Source organism: Benincasa hispida, chromosome 11, assembly GCF_009727055.1.
Source record: "Benincasa hispida cultivar B227 chromosome 11, ASM972705v1, whole genome shotgun sequence".
Lineage (NCBI taxonomy): Eukaryota > Viridiplantae > Streptophyta > Magnoliopsida > Cucurbitales > Cucurbitaceae > Benincasa > Benincasa hispida.
In genome coordinates this window covers 57,086,226-57,103,883 of record NC_052359.1, presented here as the reverse complement: position 1 = coordinate 57,103,883, position 17,658 = coordinate 57,086,226, and the positions used below count along the sequence as shown (strand labels likewise).

Here is a 17,658-nt window from a genome sequence, read left to right as displayed (position 1 = left end):
TGATGCTTAAAGTTCAAAACATTCTGGTTTAGTCCCAATTAGTCAAGTGACTCAACACTTAAGTCTTGTGATTGAGTTTTTACAAATTATTTAACAAAACTCACCTCAAGATAGATATGTTCTTAATTTATTTATTTGAGTTTTAGTTCTATTGTTTGTTATCTGTGGATAGTGATTGCTATGGGCATAGTCACAGTGATTCACAATGTTCAATCAGAAACTCTCACCTCAAACATCATTGATCTAAATACCCACAATATATGGAGTTTAGATTTGTATTTCCCTTTGTTTGAAGAGTTCTCCATATTAAATGTTGTCCTTTTTGTTTGAAAAGCTCAATTAGGTTCGTAATGCTTCTCTAGTTTAGCTTCATTTCCAAGTAATTTACTTTCTTAGATCTTATCCTATTGAAATTCGTCTTTTTTCGTGTTGTAAGCTACATCTAGTGTGTTTATTTTTCCTATTTGATTAGCTTTGGACAAATTTATCACCGTAGACATTCTTTTTTTGTTGATATTGATGGTGCTTTATATGTTATTTTATATTTTAATTTGTTTTCAAAGAATTACAGCTCTTGAAATCTACATAGATGTAGCCAAGGTTATGTCATGGAGATCTAATATCAATGTGTTTAGTACGAACATAATATATTAGATTCTTGCTCAAATCAATAGCACTTTGGCTATCACAAAATATAACATACTCACCTTGCTTCAAACCTAACTCTTGAAGGAACCTTTTAAGCTATAACATCTCCTTGCTTGCTTCCACTACTGCAATCTCTGTCTCAGTTGTGGACAATGCTACACATTTTTGTAGCTTGGATTACCATGAGATGGCTCCCCTTGTAAATGTAAATACATAACCTAAGGTAGACGACTTTCTGTTATCAAGATCACCCAATATGTCTGCATCAGTATAGCCTTCAAGCATAGGTTTGCTACCTCCATAACATAAACTCAATTTAGAGGTGTCCCATAAGTATTTGAAGATCCACTTCACTACTTCCTAGTGAACCTTACCTGGGTTGGATAGAAAATGACTCACTAAATTGACTGCATGTATAATATCAGCTCTAGTACACACCATAACATACACCAAAGAACCAACAGTAGAAGAGTAAGGAATGAATGACATAACTTCTTTCTTTTTCTCTATTGTAGGGCAAGCTCTCTTACTTAGCTTAAAATGAGTTGCTAATGGTGTACTAACAAGCTTAGAATGCTTCACATTGAACATTTCCAACACCCATTCAATATACTTCTCCTCGGATAACCAAAATTTCCCAACTTTCCTATCGCGGGCAATCTTCATATCTAAGATTTGCTTTGCAGGACCCAAATCTTTCATGTCAAATGACTTGGACAAGTCTTTCTTCAAATTTTGAATGATATCTATATCTTGTCCAAATATTACCATATCATTTACGTATAAAAGAAGAATAATGAAGTTGCCTGTAGGGAACTATCTAAAATACACACAAGTTACAGGTGTAATTTGTTTATAATCATTGCTTTCACAAACGAATCAAATTTCTTGTACCACTGCCTTGGTGCCTGTCTAAGCCCATAAAGGCTCTTTTTCAACTTGCAAACAAGTTTATCTTTCTCTTTTTTCTTCAAATCCTTCAAGTTACTCCATGTAGATCTCTTTGTGCAAGTCGCCATGTAAAAAGGCGATTTTTACATCAAGTTGCTCTATCTCAAGATCAAGACTTGCTATTGATCCCAACACTATTCTGATAGATGTCATTTTAACCACTGGAGAGAAAATCTCATTATAGTCAATGTCTTTTTTCTGATTGCATCCCTTAACCACTAATTTGGCTTTGTACCTCACTATCTTCTCACCATCCTTCTTGTACTTGAAAACCTATCTATTTTCCAATACTTTCTTGCCATTTGGAGGCTTCACTAGCTCATAGGTTCTATCCTTTTCCAGGGAATTTATCTCCTCCTTCATTACATCGAATCACTGGTCTTTTTCATCATAAGACAAAACCTCTTGATAATTCTCTGACTCTCCATCTTCACTAACTAGAACGGACTCTAAATTTGGATACCTTGTTTAAGGTTTATGCACTATGGTGGACTTTCGAGCCTAAGTATCCTCCACTTAGGGAATAGATTGCTCCCCCTGCTCATGAACTTCTCCATGGATGTGGAACAACAAACAACTCCCTTTATTCAATATCATTATGGGGTAAAGAAGGATAAAAAAATCGTTAAAAAAAACATTCATTTCTTATCATTATTAACAATGAATAATAATCAAAGGTCTATTTTTTGGTGAAAAAACAACATATCAAATTGATAGTAATGTAACAAAAATTATGTGCCCTTTTGTTACTATTCCCCATTTTGGTACTAAAAATATTTTTATTTCGATGATCCTCAATACAGAAAAAATAGTTCAGGAATTACTAAATATGAGACTATAAGGGTGCATTCAATCCTCAAAAAAGAAGATTTGATTGAGTATCGAAGAGTCAAAGACTTTAAGCTAAAAAACCAAATGCAAACGAAATTGGATTAATTTTTTTCATTCCAGAGGAAGTGCATATTTTACCTAAATCTTCTTCCATGCATCTTCCTTATGAATTTCTTCATTAGATGAAAACTCATCAAGAACATCATCATCACATGATCTGGTATATTGCCATCAAGTTGTATCTCACCAACATCATCATGTACAATATCAACATTCTCATTTGTCGGTTGAACAACAGAATAAGTAAAAATAGAATCATTAGTAGTATCATAACACAACTTTGAAGTAGAAGTGTACCTCATACTAAGAAGCTCTGCACTTTTCTCGTGCTCAAAAAATACGACATTTCTGCTTCTCACTACCTTTTTCTTTTCTGGAACGTAGAGCCTATAACCATACACTTCATCCCCATACCCAACAAAAATACATGGATTGGTCTTCAAATCAAGCTTTGATCTCTATCCCTTAAGTACATGTATGTATGCCTTGCTGCCAAAAACTCTGAGATGCAAATAAAATAAGTGGGATCATGTCCCTTCCATGCTCTCTCTAGAATGTCTAGACCAGGAATTGATGGAGACCATTAATTAAATACACGACACATTGCACTGCTTCACCCAAAATGTCTTAGGAAGATCAAACATTCTAAGCATACACCTTACCTTCTCCACAATGGTTCTATTTATCCTCTTAGTAACTCCATTGTGTTGTGGTATGTCAAGCTCTGTCTTCTCATGTCTAATGCCATGTTATGAAACAATAATACTTGAACTCATTCGAAGTATACTCACCACTATTGTCAGATCGAAGACACTTCAATTTTCTTTCAATCCCCCTTTCTACCATGACATGAAACTTCCTTTTTGTCTTCAACATATACACCCAAGTTCTTTGTGTAGTATCATCAATAAAAGTGACAAAATATTTACTACCACCATGTGACTCCACCTCAATAGACTCATAAATTTTTGAATGTATTAACTCAAATTTTCCTTGCCTTCTATTGAACTTCTCAAAAAAGAAAATTCTATGTAACTTACCTGTCAAAAAATGGTCACAAAGGTTAAAAGAAATTGTTTTATCAACAGGGATAAGAGATTTACCTGCCAACAGTTTAATTCCCTTATCACTCATATACCCTAGCCTTCGATGCTGCAAATTTGGAGAATTCTTTTCTTCTACTGCATTCAACTCAAAAGAATATATGCTCAAGATTGTTTTATACAAAAAGCAACATAACTTACCTCGAGCAACTATTATTGAAACCTTAGACAATTTCCACTTACCATCACAAACGATATGTTGAAATCCTTCTTAAAAAAGAACATTTGTAGACAACAGATTAAGGCGTAAACTAGGAATATGGTGCACATTCTTTAATGTAAGCGTGCACCCAACACTCGTCTTCACACGAATATCACCTCAACCAACTATACTAGTTGAGGTCTCGTTTCCCATCTTCACACTATCAAAATCACAAGATTGATAGTTCATGAAATACTCTCTTTTGAGAACACAATGGTATGAAGCACCTGAATCTACCACCAACTCTGTGTGTTTGAACTCTCTACATGATGACACTCACTGGTTGCACAAATCAAGGTGACTACATTATAGTTCTGAAAAATAATTGTTGCAGTATTTTTATCATCTTAATTTTTTTTTCAGTCTTGCTTCTTACTTTGTTCTTTCTTCCACCGATAGCAAAACTTTTTTATATGGCCAGGCTTGTTATAGTAATGACATGTCTTAGTCTCTTTGTCTCTAGAATTGGACATCCCTTTTGAGTTACCATAGTCTTTAGGTCCCTTACATTGTTTCTTCCACGATTCTTAGCTACAAGAGCATGTGAATTATCAACTCCCATCTCCTTTCTTCTTATCTCTTTATTGTACATTCTTTTTTGGTAGCATCCAAAGACAAAATACCTTCTGGAGTAAAGTTACTATAGTCACAACCAAGGTTTTCCAACTGTTCGGTAAGGAACTCAACAAGAACAAAGCTTGCAATTCATCCTCAAAATCAATCTTCATAGTAGTCAGCTTATTAATAATATCCTGAGAGTCACTCAAATGCTCAGAAATAGACTTCTCACCCTTCAATTTCAAATTAACAAGTTGCTTGGTTAAAGAAGCTTTGTTATATGCAGTCTTCCTTTCATAAAAGCATTCTAATTTCTTCCACAACTCATATGGGTCGGACTACTTAAACACATGGTTAAAAATGCTAATATCAATCCACTGCCTAATAGTCACCAAAGTTTTTCTCTTTAACTTTTCCTGATCTTTTTCTTCCATTTTCTCTGGTTTTGCAAGTTTTGAAATTGTGCCTGCTTTTGTGGTTATTTCAATTGGATCAAACAAATCTTTACAATATAACAAATCCTCCATCATCGATCTCCAAATGGAATAATTGGTTGATGTTAATTTTATCATTGAACTACCTCCACCATCACTAATAGACTCCATAACAATGATTAAATTAAAACCTACTCTAATACCAATTGATAGTACCCAAAAAAAATAACAACAACCCACTAAGATCTTATCCAAAACAATCAGCCAAATAATTTTTCCCAATAAAATCACAAATAAATCACTAAATAATTATCAAGTAATCAATCAAATAATGGACAACAATAAACCACAAAATTCTGGAAGACTAAAAGCAAAGAGTACACACGAATTATACGTGGAAAATCCATTCGATGTGAAGAGTAAAAAACATGGGACTTTTGAGGATCCCACTCTTGTCAACTTCTCTTATTATGATAAAATTGAGCCAAAAGAACTAGAGATGTCCAAAAAATTTGTGGGGTCGGGACCTCACGAGGATCCACCCTGAACAGGGCGGGGAATTCCCAAATACATGGGGAATGAGGGAGGGAGTGGGGAATTTTCTTTCCCCATTTACAATTCGGGGCCAGGGACGGAAATATATTCCCCGACCCCAGTCCCGCCCCACCCCGACTTTGTATATAAATTATAAATATATATAATATATATATATATTCATACTAATATTGTAGAGTTTATTAAGATAATTATGGATGTTTCAATTCTTTAAGTTCAAGATTTTTATTACTTTAATTCTTTAAATGTTGTAATATTTAATATAGGATGCTCTAAATTTAAAATTTTAATTTTTACAAATTATGAGAATTTAGCATTTTAAATTATATTTTATAAATTACATGTGTATTATTTGTTTTATATATTATTATAATATTTCATTTAAATGAAAATTCCATTGAAAATGTTAAAGAATTATAAAAATATATATATATATATTTAATTGAAATTAAAAAAAATGTTAGAGAAAAATAAAGGCGAGGAATCTTTCCCACGTGCAGAATCCCCGCCTCATTCCCCGCGGGAAAATTCTTGAGGACCGGGAATGGAATAGGGGGCGGGGGCGAGGATGAGAAAGGCTTCCCCGTCCTCGCCCCATGTCGTGGACATCTCTAAAAAAACCTAAATCAGATAAACAAAGGTTCACTACCTACCAATACTTTCATACATAAAAGATGAACATTTGATAGATAAAATAAAATGAAAATTACCCAGTTTTATAGGTTCCATTTGGTAGCGATTACAGACAAACTAGACCTCCAAACAATGATCCAAATGTTCAAACTGAGACCCTATGTGTCCCAAACAGGTTAACCAAATTTCAGCACGATCCAACTGCTCAAACTTCAACAATCGACAACTTTGTGGAAGCTATCGCTGAAAAACCAAACTATTGTCTTTCTCTCCGATGCTGCCTCTTTTTTACTCTCCTTTCCCTTAGATAATCCTCATATCACATAAAAGAAAACCTAGGGCTTTCAAGATGGGCCAACTCGAAAAATTAGCCCCAATTGGGCTCATAAAGCACAAGTTTAAAATAAAGTTACAACAAGTGGACTAGACACCCACAAAAAATTAAACCCGAAGATGTCAGAAACATTAGAGACAAAATAGGAGAAAAAAATAAGAGATTTTTTTAGCCTATGACCTTTTCACATACACCTTTTGTTGAGAATGTCCTAAAACTCGCAGTTCGTAATATATGAAACATATTCTATTTTTCAATAAAAGTATTATTGAAATTGTATTCTATTATAAAATTCAATAAACGAACTCATGGTTATAGTATGAATACTTTAACTTTATGTAGAGACATAAAAGAGGATCAAGTTATAGTATATAACCTAAAAAGTCTATAAGCATATAAATGAAATTGGGTACCTCATCTTGGGGATACTATGGATGTGGCCACTTTGTATATTGATACAAACGATGTGATCCTAAAATTTTTCATGTGGAGACATGCAAGTAGGGGCATCCTATGAAAAAGACTGGACCACGAAATAGTCACTTTTCTTTATAACGACCGTTTACTGTTAAAACTGACTATTTCAATTCGATGACCTAGGATAACTCGATCTTAATCCTAAGCTAACTATGAACTCCTGTCAGGATTATCCTTTAATCTACATATGTGAGAGTAGTTCAACAGCACTACTCAATAATCCTCCCATTTTGGGGATAAAACCAGATAGATAGTTGGAAACATAGCCCTGTAAGATGAAATTCACTCCTACCCAATTTAGGGTTAGCAGATAGGTTGTTCTCTTAAGTACTAATTGAAGGAAATCGGACATGAGGATTTCCATGAGCAGTGAAATGATCGTTCCAAATTTCAATCGTATTCAAACTACAACAATTACAATCACGAAACTGAAACATACAGGCTATGCACAAAATGAAATTACAACATGCTTTACTATACAATCAAGGGAAAGAATACACATGCCTTTGAAAACTCATCTTCAACATCCTTGATCACGAATGCTCGAACAATCAGCAAGACTGCAAACCCGAATCTCGAACACTACGACCGTACCATAGCACGATCACCATAACTACGAACACTGCGATCTCCAAGATCACGAATTCAGAGAACGACCTCCAAAAATCTCGACTATGTCGAGTTGAGTATGACACCACCACAATGGCTACCTTGGTATTCTCAATATGAGAATCTAGAAGTGTGGACTTAGTTAGAGGAAGAAACCGGAGGAGGAACAATCGTGTAAACGATTGAGCAAGTGGGAGATGACAAGGTCTATTGTATAGACGATGCCTAATCGTTTAGAAGAAGCTCTACGATCTTTTAGCAAAAGTTGCACTATCGTTTAGCTATCGGCTAGCTGAGTGAACTATCTTATAGAATCACTCCACGATCGTCTAGTCTCTCTTCAGCTGTCATTTAGTAAATCTTATTCATTGATAGCCACCGTGAGAACTTTCGAGAATAGAAACTCTCAATCATCAACTTCTAAATTTAGGAAAACATTTTTTCTTTTATCTCAAGGTTACCATGAAACTATCAATAATTTCTCACTCAATTGGTTATTAAAGAAAAAGAGATAATTATCCAATAATTAATATTATTAAAAATATATATGATAAGTAACTTACCATAGTATATTTATAACCTATAGTTTTAATATTTCATCTCATGAAATATATAAACCATAACTCTTTTTCTATTTCATGGTCTTTAATGTAAATCTCACTTACTTTAATTCTCCACCTGATGTATCTCATACACCACACCAATCATATCATATATAATCGAATTACTTCTTGTCAATTTGAACATTTCAAATCGACACCAAGAATTGATTCTCAACTTGAATCCATTGAGCTACCAAGGGAACCTTATGAACCTGTAGCTCGAAGCTCCAATGGTATGTGAATAACTGACTAAACTCTTTAGTCACGGGATCCACCATCTGTTAACTATCAGACACTCTACTAATGACCAACAGCTGAACTCTCCTTATTACAAATATATTATGTGTCCATATCAACCAATCAACAGTGCAGTAATCTTTCACATATCGCTCGTAAATACAACTAGGCCAATAACCATTATGCCCCTATAGTTACATCTAATTCCTTAAGTACTACTGATCCCTCTATGACTGAGTCCTCTCTTCCAAAGAGAAGTTGTGGCCACTATGTTCAAGCCTCAGAATCAGCCCTTAAGGGAGCAATCTCTTTACTTACCCCTGCTCCGGGAAAGGAGTGAATTCCATCTTGTGTAACTGAGTTCCCAGCTCCCAAATTAGACAAGTCCCCAAAAAGGTAGGCATGTTAAGTTGACAATCTGACCACTCTCACCCATACTAACCAAAAGACCACCCTCAAAGGCAGAAGTTCTCAAAAACTCAGGATTGAGGTCATGTCACCTATGGTCGTTTAGGTGAGATGTAAGTCCTCAGTATCAATGGCGTTATATACATAGATGAATCATCTCGTGGTCCAGTCTTATACAAACTCTTTGTATAAGACACCTCCGCTAGCATGTCTCCACATAAATTGTCAGAATCCACCATTTGTAGTAGGTCACAACACTTGCAAACCTTTACAAAGCGAGCCGTATCTGTAGTGTCACCAGGATCAGGTATCCCACCTTAATCCTAATACTATAGACATATTTAGGTTATCACTTAAGGCATGATCCACTTGTATATCTCATATACATGCTTAAGTTTACATACAATAACCATGGAGCTTTGTTTATTAGATATAAGTAAATGTTAGAATGAAATAACTCTTCTTTTATTCATAACAATGTGTATAGATTACAAACTACGAGACTCCAGGATAACTAGGACACCAATCCCAATACTAATTCCTAGTCTTAAAATAAGCGACCCCACTCTCTCATGATAGAGAAGGACATGGTTTATTAGTTGGACTATAAATCGTTTAATAGAGGATCAGTGGTGACTTAAGGAGCAAGATGTATTTATAGGGATAAAATGGTAATTTTGACCTAGCTCTAAATACAAACAACATGTGAAGGATCGACTTACTGATTATGGTTAAATCAAGTGGACAAAAATATATCTACAGTGAGAAGAGTGAAACTATCGAGCTGTGGTGGTATATCTCAACGAATATTGATTAATTCGAATTAAAAAGTTTAACCGATTGATCTCAAATCGTTGGAGCTCATGATTTGTAGGTTCATAAGATTCCTCTACTAGTTGTAAAAGAATAAAACATTGGATTAAAATATTGAGTGAATTTAAAATGTTCAAATTCAATTTTAGGGTTTGGATAATTATATTCGATATAATTAACGTTTAAATTTATTGAAATTAAACATATTTGGAGAGTTAAATATATTTAAATAATGATTTAACTATTGATTACATGAATAGGATTCATGTTTAAATTAGGTATTTTATTAATTTAATATTTGATATTAAATTATTATTATTTAACTAATTAAATTCATTTTCAAAGAAGAAATTCAATTTTAGAAAATGAATTTAAATTATATTTAATTAGTCTTAAATTAAATTTGATTTTAAAATTGAAAAATAATTGTGTAAAAGTGGATTTATCCATTTTTTTTCCTTCTTTATAGTGGATTTTCTCACAAATTAACACCTAACCCATTAAGTTAATGCCTTTTGAAGTGTTAATAGACTGATTAACTAAGTGCTTGCATGATCAAGCTGATTAAATACTCCTGATTTTATCAGTTTCAGGCATGCATTCTGATTTTGAGGAAAAAAAATTCTACATAAATTATTTCTCAAACCCTCCCTAAAATCACTTCCAATTCCTTCTCAATTTAGAGTTCCATCACTCAATCCAAGCTGAGAATAGTAGAAAAGATACTCTTGGTGGTCTACTGAAGATATTGAAGGATAATTTTGTGGAATTAGCAAGGATTTAGAGGAATTCTACCAAGGTTGTAAATTCTAAAACTCTTTTTGTATATTCTTGTGTTTTAGCATGCTTGTGACTCAAATTAAGTGCAATTAGAGTGTTTAATGATTCTGTTAGCTTCTTGATGCATGTTTACTCTATCACCTTTATGATTAATGACACGTCCCAACATTCTACTTATGTCACTATTGTATTTCATAATGTATGTTAGGAATTATCGTATCCATCATAACCTTAACGTGATAATCGACTCTATCGCTATTTCTCTTTGGAAAACAAAACAAATGGTAAAAAAAAAAGTAGAAAATATAACAAATCGTAAGAAAAATGGGAAAAACACAACAGAGAGACAAAAAATTTATAACGATAGAGATAATGGCTATCGTGTTAAGGCGCCGATACATGATCATCTATAATGTGGTACGTTTGTGAGGGATAGATCATTCATTATAAAAGTGTCTTGTGAATAAATCATCCATATAAAAAAAACTCAAATAATAAATTTTTATTAAAAAAAAAAAAAAAAGGAGGTATTGATTGGTGGGTTGAATGGATTAAAGGGAGCGGCTCCAATCGTACTTCAAACTACTACTTTGCTTTCCACTTTATTTTTTATTTTCTATTTTTCATGTATAATATTTGCTTCTTTTTCAAGTTTTCCATGATTTCTGAAGATTTGGTTGTACTGATAATCCATTTAACAACGTTGGAATGAAATGTTACCCATCGTTTCAAAAATGTTCAAGAAAATATATATTTCTCTCTCTCTAGATTTTGGATCTACATATTATATTCGAATGATTTGAGCTTGATTTTAATTTAGTATCTATGTTTCAAAATGTTAAAGTTTAGATTTGAATTTTATTTCGATTTGGCTTCTAAATTTCAAGATTTACTGTTATAACTTGAATTTTTTTTTTACTAAATAATCACTTTCAGATTTTAACATTAATATTTATTAATTAATTTAAAATAATTGTGAAATGAAATTTTAAATTTAATTTAAATAGTGATGAAAAGAATAATGAAATTAACCATAAAATAAATTTTCTTTTAAATTAATTAATAGACATTAACACTCAAGAATAAAAATGAGTATTTAGTACTTCTAAAAAAATTAATATTCAGTGAAAAGTCAAGATTAAAAGTAAATCTTGAAATCTAGGGACCAAATTGAAACAAAACATAAATATTGTAAAATTATGACATTTTGAGACCTAAAGACTACATTGAAATCAAAATCAAAACTTGGGAACTAAAAGTGTAATATTTTGAGACTTAAGACGAAAAAGGTATTTCTTCCTAAGTTTTATAATTTTTATCAAAGTAAAATTATGGAATTGCCCCATTATATACGTACATTGATAGTCGACTCTTACTCTTGTTACTCGTTAAATTTTATTTTCTTCTTTTCTTTTGACATTCTTTTAAGTTGTCCATAAGTAGCGAAAATGCAGTCGACTATCAGTATGACAATATGCATAAACAACAAAGTCAATTCTTTAATTTTATTTTATGATGATGCAAGAAACAAATTATAAATCTTATGTTTTTTTTAAAAAAAATGGTGGGCCAAATTTCATTTGTACCTCTAACAAAGGTGATCCGTACAAAAAAAAATCATTTGTAGAAATATTTATTAACAAGACGATTGGGTTTGAATTCAAAATTGTTTGTTGTTGGAATAGAATCGAATAATGAAATTGTTGTGTTTGTTGAGAGATGGTTTTTGGTTGTATTGATGTTTGAGTAATTTGCACATTTGTTCTTTATTCTTCAACTATCTCTCAATCTCTCATTACTCTTTCTTGTTTCATCTCTTCATTTATAGAATCATACGCGTCATGTTATGTGAAGTATGTCATCTTTTCACTCAAGAATTTATGACTATTCCAATTCTACAAAAATGACATTTTTATATACTTTTTCTTTTTCACCATGTTTGAATTGATCCATTTAAGAAAAAAAATTATATGACATCACAACTTAATTTTGTTGCTTGAAATTTATTGCAAGGTTATTTAAGGGTTAGTTTGTGCAATATTGGTCAAAGTAATTTTTCTGTAAATTTTAATTAAGAGTCTGAAGATTTTTTTCCGTATTTTTTTGGTGATTAAATTTGTGGCTGAATTAGTGAAAAATTGAATCAAAGGTTAAGATTACGACACGTATTAATGTTTAGGGTAACGTAACTTATTTGGACAAGTTGAAGAGATATATATTAAAAGGGATAGACAAGATGAAAATACAAATTTATATATCAAACAAAGGAAAAGACATTTAACAAATGTATTAAAGATGAGGACAAGCAAAAGACCAAAAAATAGGCAATCAAAATGGAAAGGAGAATAAATGAATAATGTGACATTCCAAACACAAACTAGAAACTCTTCCATTAACCTTAGCTATAATACAATTCAAATTCATGTTAAATGCACTATCCCCCACATGATTAGTACAAAATTTGAAGGAATCTTAGGATGGTTTAGAAGAGCTACTTTTAAATATAATAATTATTTTGAAGATTATTTTTCCAAAACTTCTTCAGTTTTTCAAGTAGTATCTTTTATTTTAGAAAAAGTTGTTTATAGATCTAGAGTCTTATACCTTTTTCTAATAAGTGGAAATCGAACAAACGATTTTTCAGATGATAATTATTGTCTTATTCACCATATTGTGTGATGTTCTATTTCACTCAAAGATCTACTTTTCTAGTTTGGAAAACAAACTATTGGCTTGATTTGAACAAACATAGTAATAAATGAACCAAACTTGAAACTAATCGACCTTATTCATCAAGACAATCAAGAGCGATAAATGCTTAATTTGTCCAAAAGATAACAATACAACTTAAACTAGTCCATCATAAATGCAACTTTCTGAAGATGCCAAAGGTAAGAACCTGTTTCTTTTCTTTTTTTTTTTTTTTTTTCTCTCTCATTAATATGTGGTTTGTCCTGTAATCCAAGAAGGTAAGATGATGTGTAAAAGTCAGTTTAACAAGACTTATGAGATATGATCTACTGGATGTGGGGCTGAAAAGTTACTAAAGAGCTTCAAAATCAGATAGGATAAAGATAACAAACGATTAGATAGTTCACCAGAGTGTTCACATCAGAGAATATAAAAGCAATATAAAGTCAAAGCTAATCGATAAACCAGACCGATCGCAGAGACAAAATTAGTTCGAATAACCAAAGAAATCATCAGTCAAATCCTCCTAAATATTGTCTACCTCAAGTTAATGGCACAGAATGTAACAAAACTGATCAGTTTGTATGACAACAGAATGTACATAACCAAAAACGAAAGAACGCACACCTATCAAGGAAAACCAAGACGACCCGACCGAATTGCTAAAAGCCTAAAAATGGTATAACCTGTAAATTTTCATGTTATAATCTTTTGAGGTAACTAAGAAGACTGTTGACTACTTTTTTGGAATTCCTCATCTTTTACGCTCTTTCAAGACACTGGGAATGATAAATACAGAATCTACACAAAGCCCACCTTTAGAATGCGTGCAGTCAATCTGTTTCATGGAAAATCTAATTTCAGTGGTTGAACCCGACTTGTTGACCAAAAATTCACCTACCTTGTATTCTATCCAAGACCCCCGCTTGCGGTGTCCACTTACATCAATAAATCCGTGCTCATCTAAACAGAATTCATGTGTTGCTTGCTGTCCATCAGAAGTAGACAGTTCGAACCGTACAGGCTTTACATCCCAACCGTGAGTATGCTCGAAGCTGCATACACGTCGGCCAAGCCGCTTGTAGAATCTTCCAAGGTGAAGCCTGAAGGTCAGTGTATAGATATCAGCAGGAAAAGGGAATTTCACCATCCCATCTACTTCAAACCACCAAATTTGCTGCAGATATGCCACAACATTGAACCTGAAAAGATTGAGCAACATAAGAGGTGCGCTATTATTTTGTAAGATATTAACGCCTTGCTAAATAACAACTGAACAGACATGAACTCTAGCAACCCTGCTTGATGGAAATCACATTGCTCGGGTGCACGAAACCCACTCGTTAAAGATGTTACCAAGTCTATATGCTCTCCTTGTTACTTCCCACACAATCTAAAGATCTCCTCTTGGTTTCTGACTAAATTAATTCCCATGTAAATGTAAAGGACTGTACTTGAACTTTCTCAAGCACTTCATTCATTCACTATTGAATACGTTTAGAAAGAACTGCACATATAAATATTCATAAATCACCAGAACAAAAAAAAAAATACATCCAGAAGAAAAGATATCCAACACAGGGCAACATTATGCAAAATTTGCTAAGGTATCTGTATCAGCTTTGAGATTAAAGAAAAAGTTTAAGAGAGTCTTAATTTCTGGGAATTTCTAGATTTGTGTAATCACCCCAATATTTACATATGGAGTCAAGATGTACAATCTCAGGAAAAAACTTGATAGTCACAGCAGAACCTAAAAGCAAAAACATAATTCAGAAATATGTCCAAAAAGTTTCTTAAAACTGAACCAATCGTGAAACGGAATTACTATACACCAAGTCATTTTTTGAACTTAGAAAGAGCAATTAAATAAAAAGATCATAACCGGTTCGTCTAGACAAAGTACAAACGAAAAAGGAAGGAACAACCAGCACCACTAAGCAGTCTAAAACATCAAATATCAATGACAAAACCAACATTTAACATACTATAGTTCTTCAATAATACCACTCTTTATTGACGAAAAATCACATCAAATGTCTTCATCAATTACCAGTTTACTCATAAAACAGTATTTCAATAAATCTCACAATACTATAGTCACATATGACAGAACAAGTTTTCATTCTATCCAAACAATTGCAGCAACAAAGAAGAAACAATCAAGGTGTCAAAGAATGCAAAACGCAGTGGCAATGGCATATGTAAGCCACTCACCGCCCCTGTCCATAGATAGATCTTCCATCAAAATGCAAACTACCTCTTTTGCAAGCTAACCATGACTAAAACTTCACACTACTTGAATGAAATGGCTAACTTAAACCCAATTCAAGAACAAAAAGGGTACAGTAACTTTGTTTAATTAAACATCTATTGACCTCAGAGTGACAAGCTAAAAATTGATATTGAGAAGTATCAAGCTAAGGATTATCCGAGTCTAACCGAGACTCTTCAGTAGGAATCCAATTCCAGTATCTTCTATCATCAATTCCAGTTATAGCCATGCCCTTTGCTGATATCGCCATGCAAATCCTTCCAGTGATTCTGTCCAACCACACCTCCTGTAAAGAATGGTTCACAACTCCATAAACAAACATCCCTTCCTCCTCAAATTAGAACTCCCAAATCCATAATCAAACTCAGAAAAGAACAACCCACACAAAAACCCTAACAAGTAAATTTCAACCCAGAAAAGAAAGAACAAAAACAAGACAAAATGCCGCTATTTGGAAGACGACGAATTACTTTATTTCCACCATCGAATGGCACCGGACGAGATAGCAGTGCGTATATATCTTTTTTTGACAGATTTTGATACCGTTCAGGGGGCAAGAAATCGAGAAGATCTTGATAATTTGAAGGCAATTTTGATTCCCAAACAGCATCCGACGAGGCGGCGCCGCGAAACGCTCTGTTAAGCCGTGCAAGGTTGCAAATCTCTGGCGGAGTAAGGTGAAGAAAAACACGTGCGACACAATTCTCTGGTATGTCTCCGAGGCCAGGACCGATGGTGGAGCCATTAACAGCTTCACCCAAGTTCGAAAGCGAGGCCCCCATCGCCGCCGACGGCAAAGACCCAAATCAGAACCTCGAAATTTCCCACAATTTCTTCAGGTCATCTACATCACCGGCGGAAAAAAAAAAAAAAAAAAAAAAAAAAAAAAAAAAAAAAAATCTTGAAGATTGGTTTAATCACAAAACCGCGTGCCTCGTCCGGCAGTTTGAGCAACCAAATTTCAAACTCAGACACGGATTTCGATGAAAACCCACAAATAAATACAATTTCTCAAGAGAACTTTTGCCTTTTCCGGACAGGAAGTGGGTGGGGGAAAGGCAAATGGGGGCAAAAACCAAAAGGGGTAGCGAGTAGCGAACTACAAGAAAAGTAACGGTGAGAAAGGAAACGACGCGTCGGATTTAGGCTATGAAAATGCACCAAATCGAAGAAGAAGGGCTAAGCCCAGATGGGTTGGAAAATAAAATGGACCGCGAGATATTGAGAACAGAGAAGAGGGAAATGGCGAGTGGTGGGTCGTTGGAATTACAAGTTGGGATGATTTGGATTTGGGTTTTTTTTTTTTTTTAAATTTTCAGCCATTAAAGGACTTCGAAGCCTCACCGAGGGATTATGGATCGTAGATGAGAGCAGGTGGAAGACTTTGATCTGATCATCTCCTTGGTAGGTTATAAATTTACGATGTGAAGGAAAGAGACATCTCATTTTGTTTTCACATTTTAAATATGTTGTGGTTTTGTTTACACCCAGTTAAAATACTTTTGGTTCCTGTATTTTCTTTCAAAATATCTATTTTATTTTCTATATTTTCATCTTTATTTCACTATGATTCCTATTTTTCAATTTTTGTTCATTTCGATTCTTCAACTTTCGAAAAATGATTATTTTACTTTTTTTAAAAATAAAATGAATGGACCAAAATTATCACTTTAGACCAGAATGAACCAAAATTGAAAATATGAGGACCAAAATGAATATTTTGAAAACATATGGACTATAGTAAACCAAAATTGAAAGTATAGAAATCAAAAAGAATATTTTGAAAATACAAGGACCTAAATGAATCAAAACCAAAAATATCGGGACCAAAGTAGTATTTTAACCTAAAGTTTATGTTTAGAGTTAATTTGAAAGGGTTAAAATTATGTTTCTCGTAATCATAGTTATCTCAAAATATGCTACAATCATTTAATATTATTTAATTTTATATTAATTTTCATGTCATTAAAATTAGTTTTAAAAGAATTATTTATGGTCTATTTTTAAGTTGGATTAAAATTTTGATCTAAATTTAAGATTGTTGTCGATATGTACATAATTCGATTGATTAAGTCATGTATTTTGCATAAAATAGTCTTAGATTTTAAATTTTCATCTTACGTTTTTATCATTGGGTTATGACCGAATTAAAAATGGATGTATGTATAAATATAACACGAAAATAAAATTTTAACTTGGAAAAAAATAATATTACGTCGAGTTATTGTCAAGACATTTAAATAAGACAGTAAAAGTCATATTTTATTGCCTTTAAAAAAAGTCAGATATTATATATATATATATATATTGGAGGACGTTCTCTCTTTTTTATTTAAGAAAAAAGTAATTCATAAGTTTTTTTTTTTAAAAAAAAAAAAGTAATTCATAAGTTTTTTTTTTTAAAAAAAAAAAAGTAATTCATAAGTTAACAGTTCTTGATCTTTCACAATTCTCATC

General features: G+C 32.9%; 1 protein-coding gene across 1 annotated transcript; it reads right to left on the bottom strand.

Moving 5' to 3' along the window:
- Positions 1 to 13,306: 13,306 nt before the first annotated feature.
- LOC120091109 (F-box protein PP2-A15) lies at positions 13,307 to 16,617 on the bottom strand. The gene is made up of 3 exons (XM_039048948.1): positions 15,672 to 16,617; positions 15,369 to 15,487; positions 13,307 to 14,128 (listed from the first exon to the last, which is right to left on the bottom strand). The coding sequence occupies exons 1-3, from the start codon at positions 15,981 to 15,983 to the stop codon at positions 13,681 to 13,683; spliced, it is 879 nt and encodes a 292-aa protein (XP_038904876.1). The 5' UTR covers positions 15,984 to 16,617; the 3' UTR covers positions 13,307 to 13,680.
- Between the last annotated feature and the right edge of the window lie 1,041 nt (positions 16,618 to 17,658).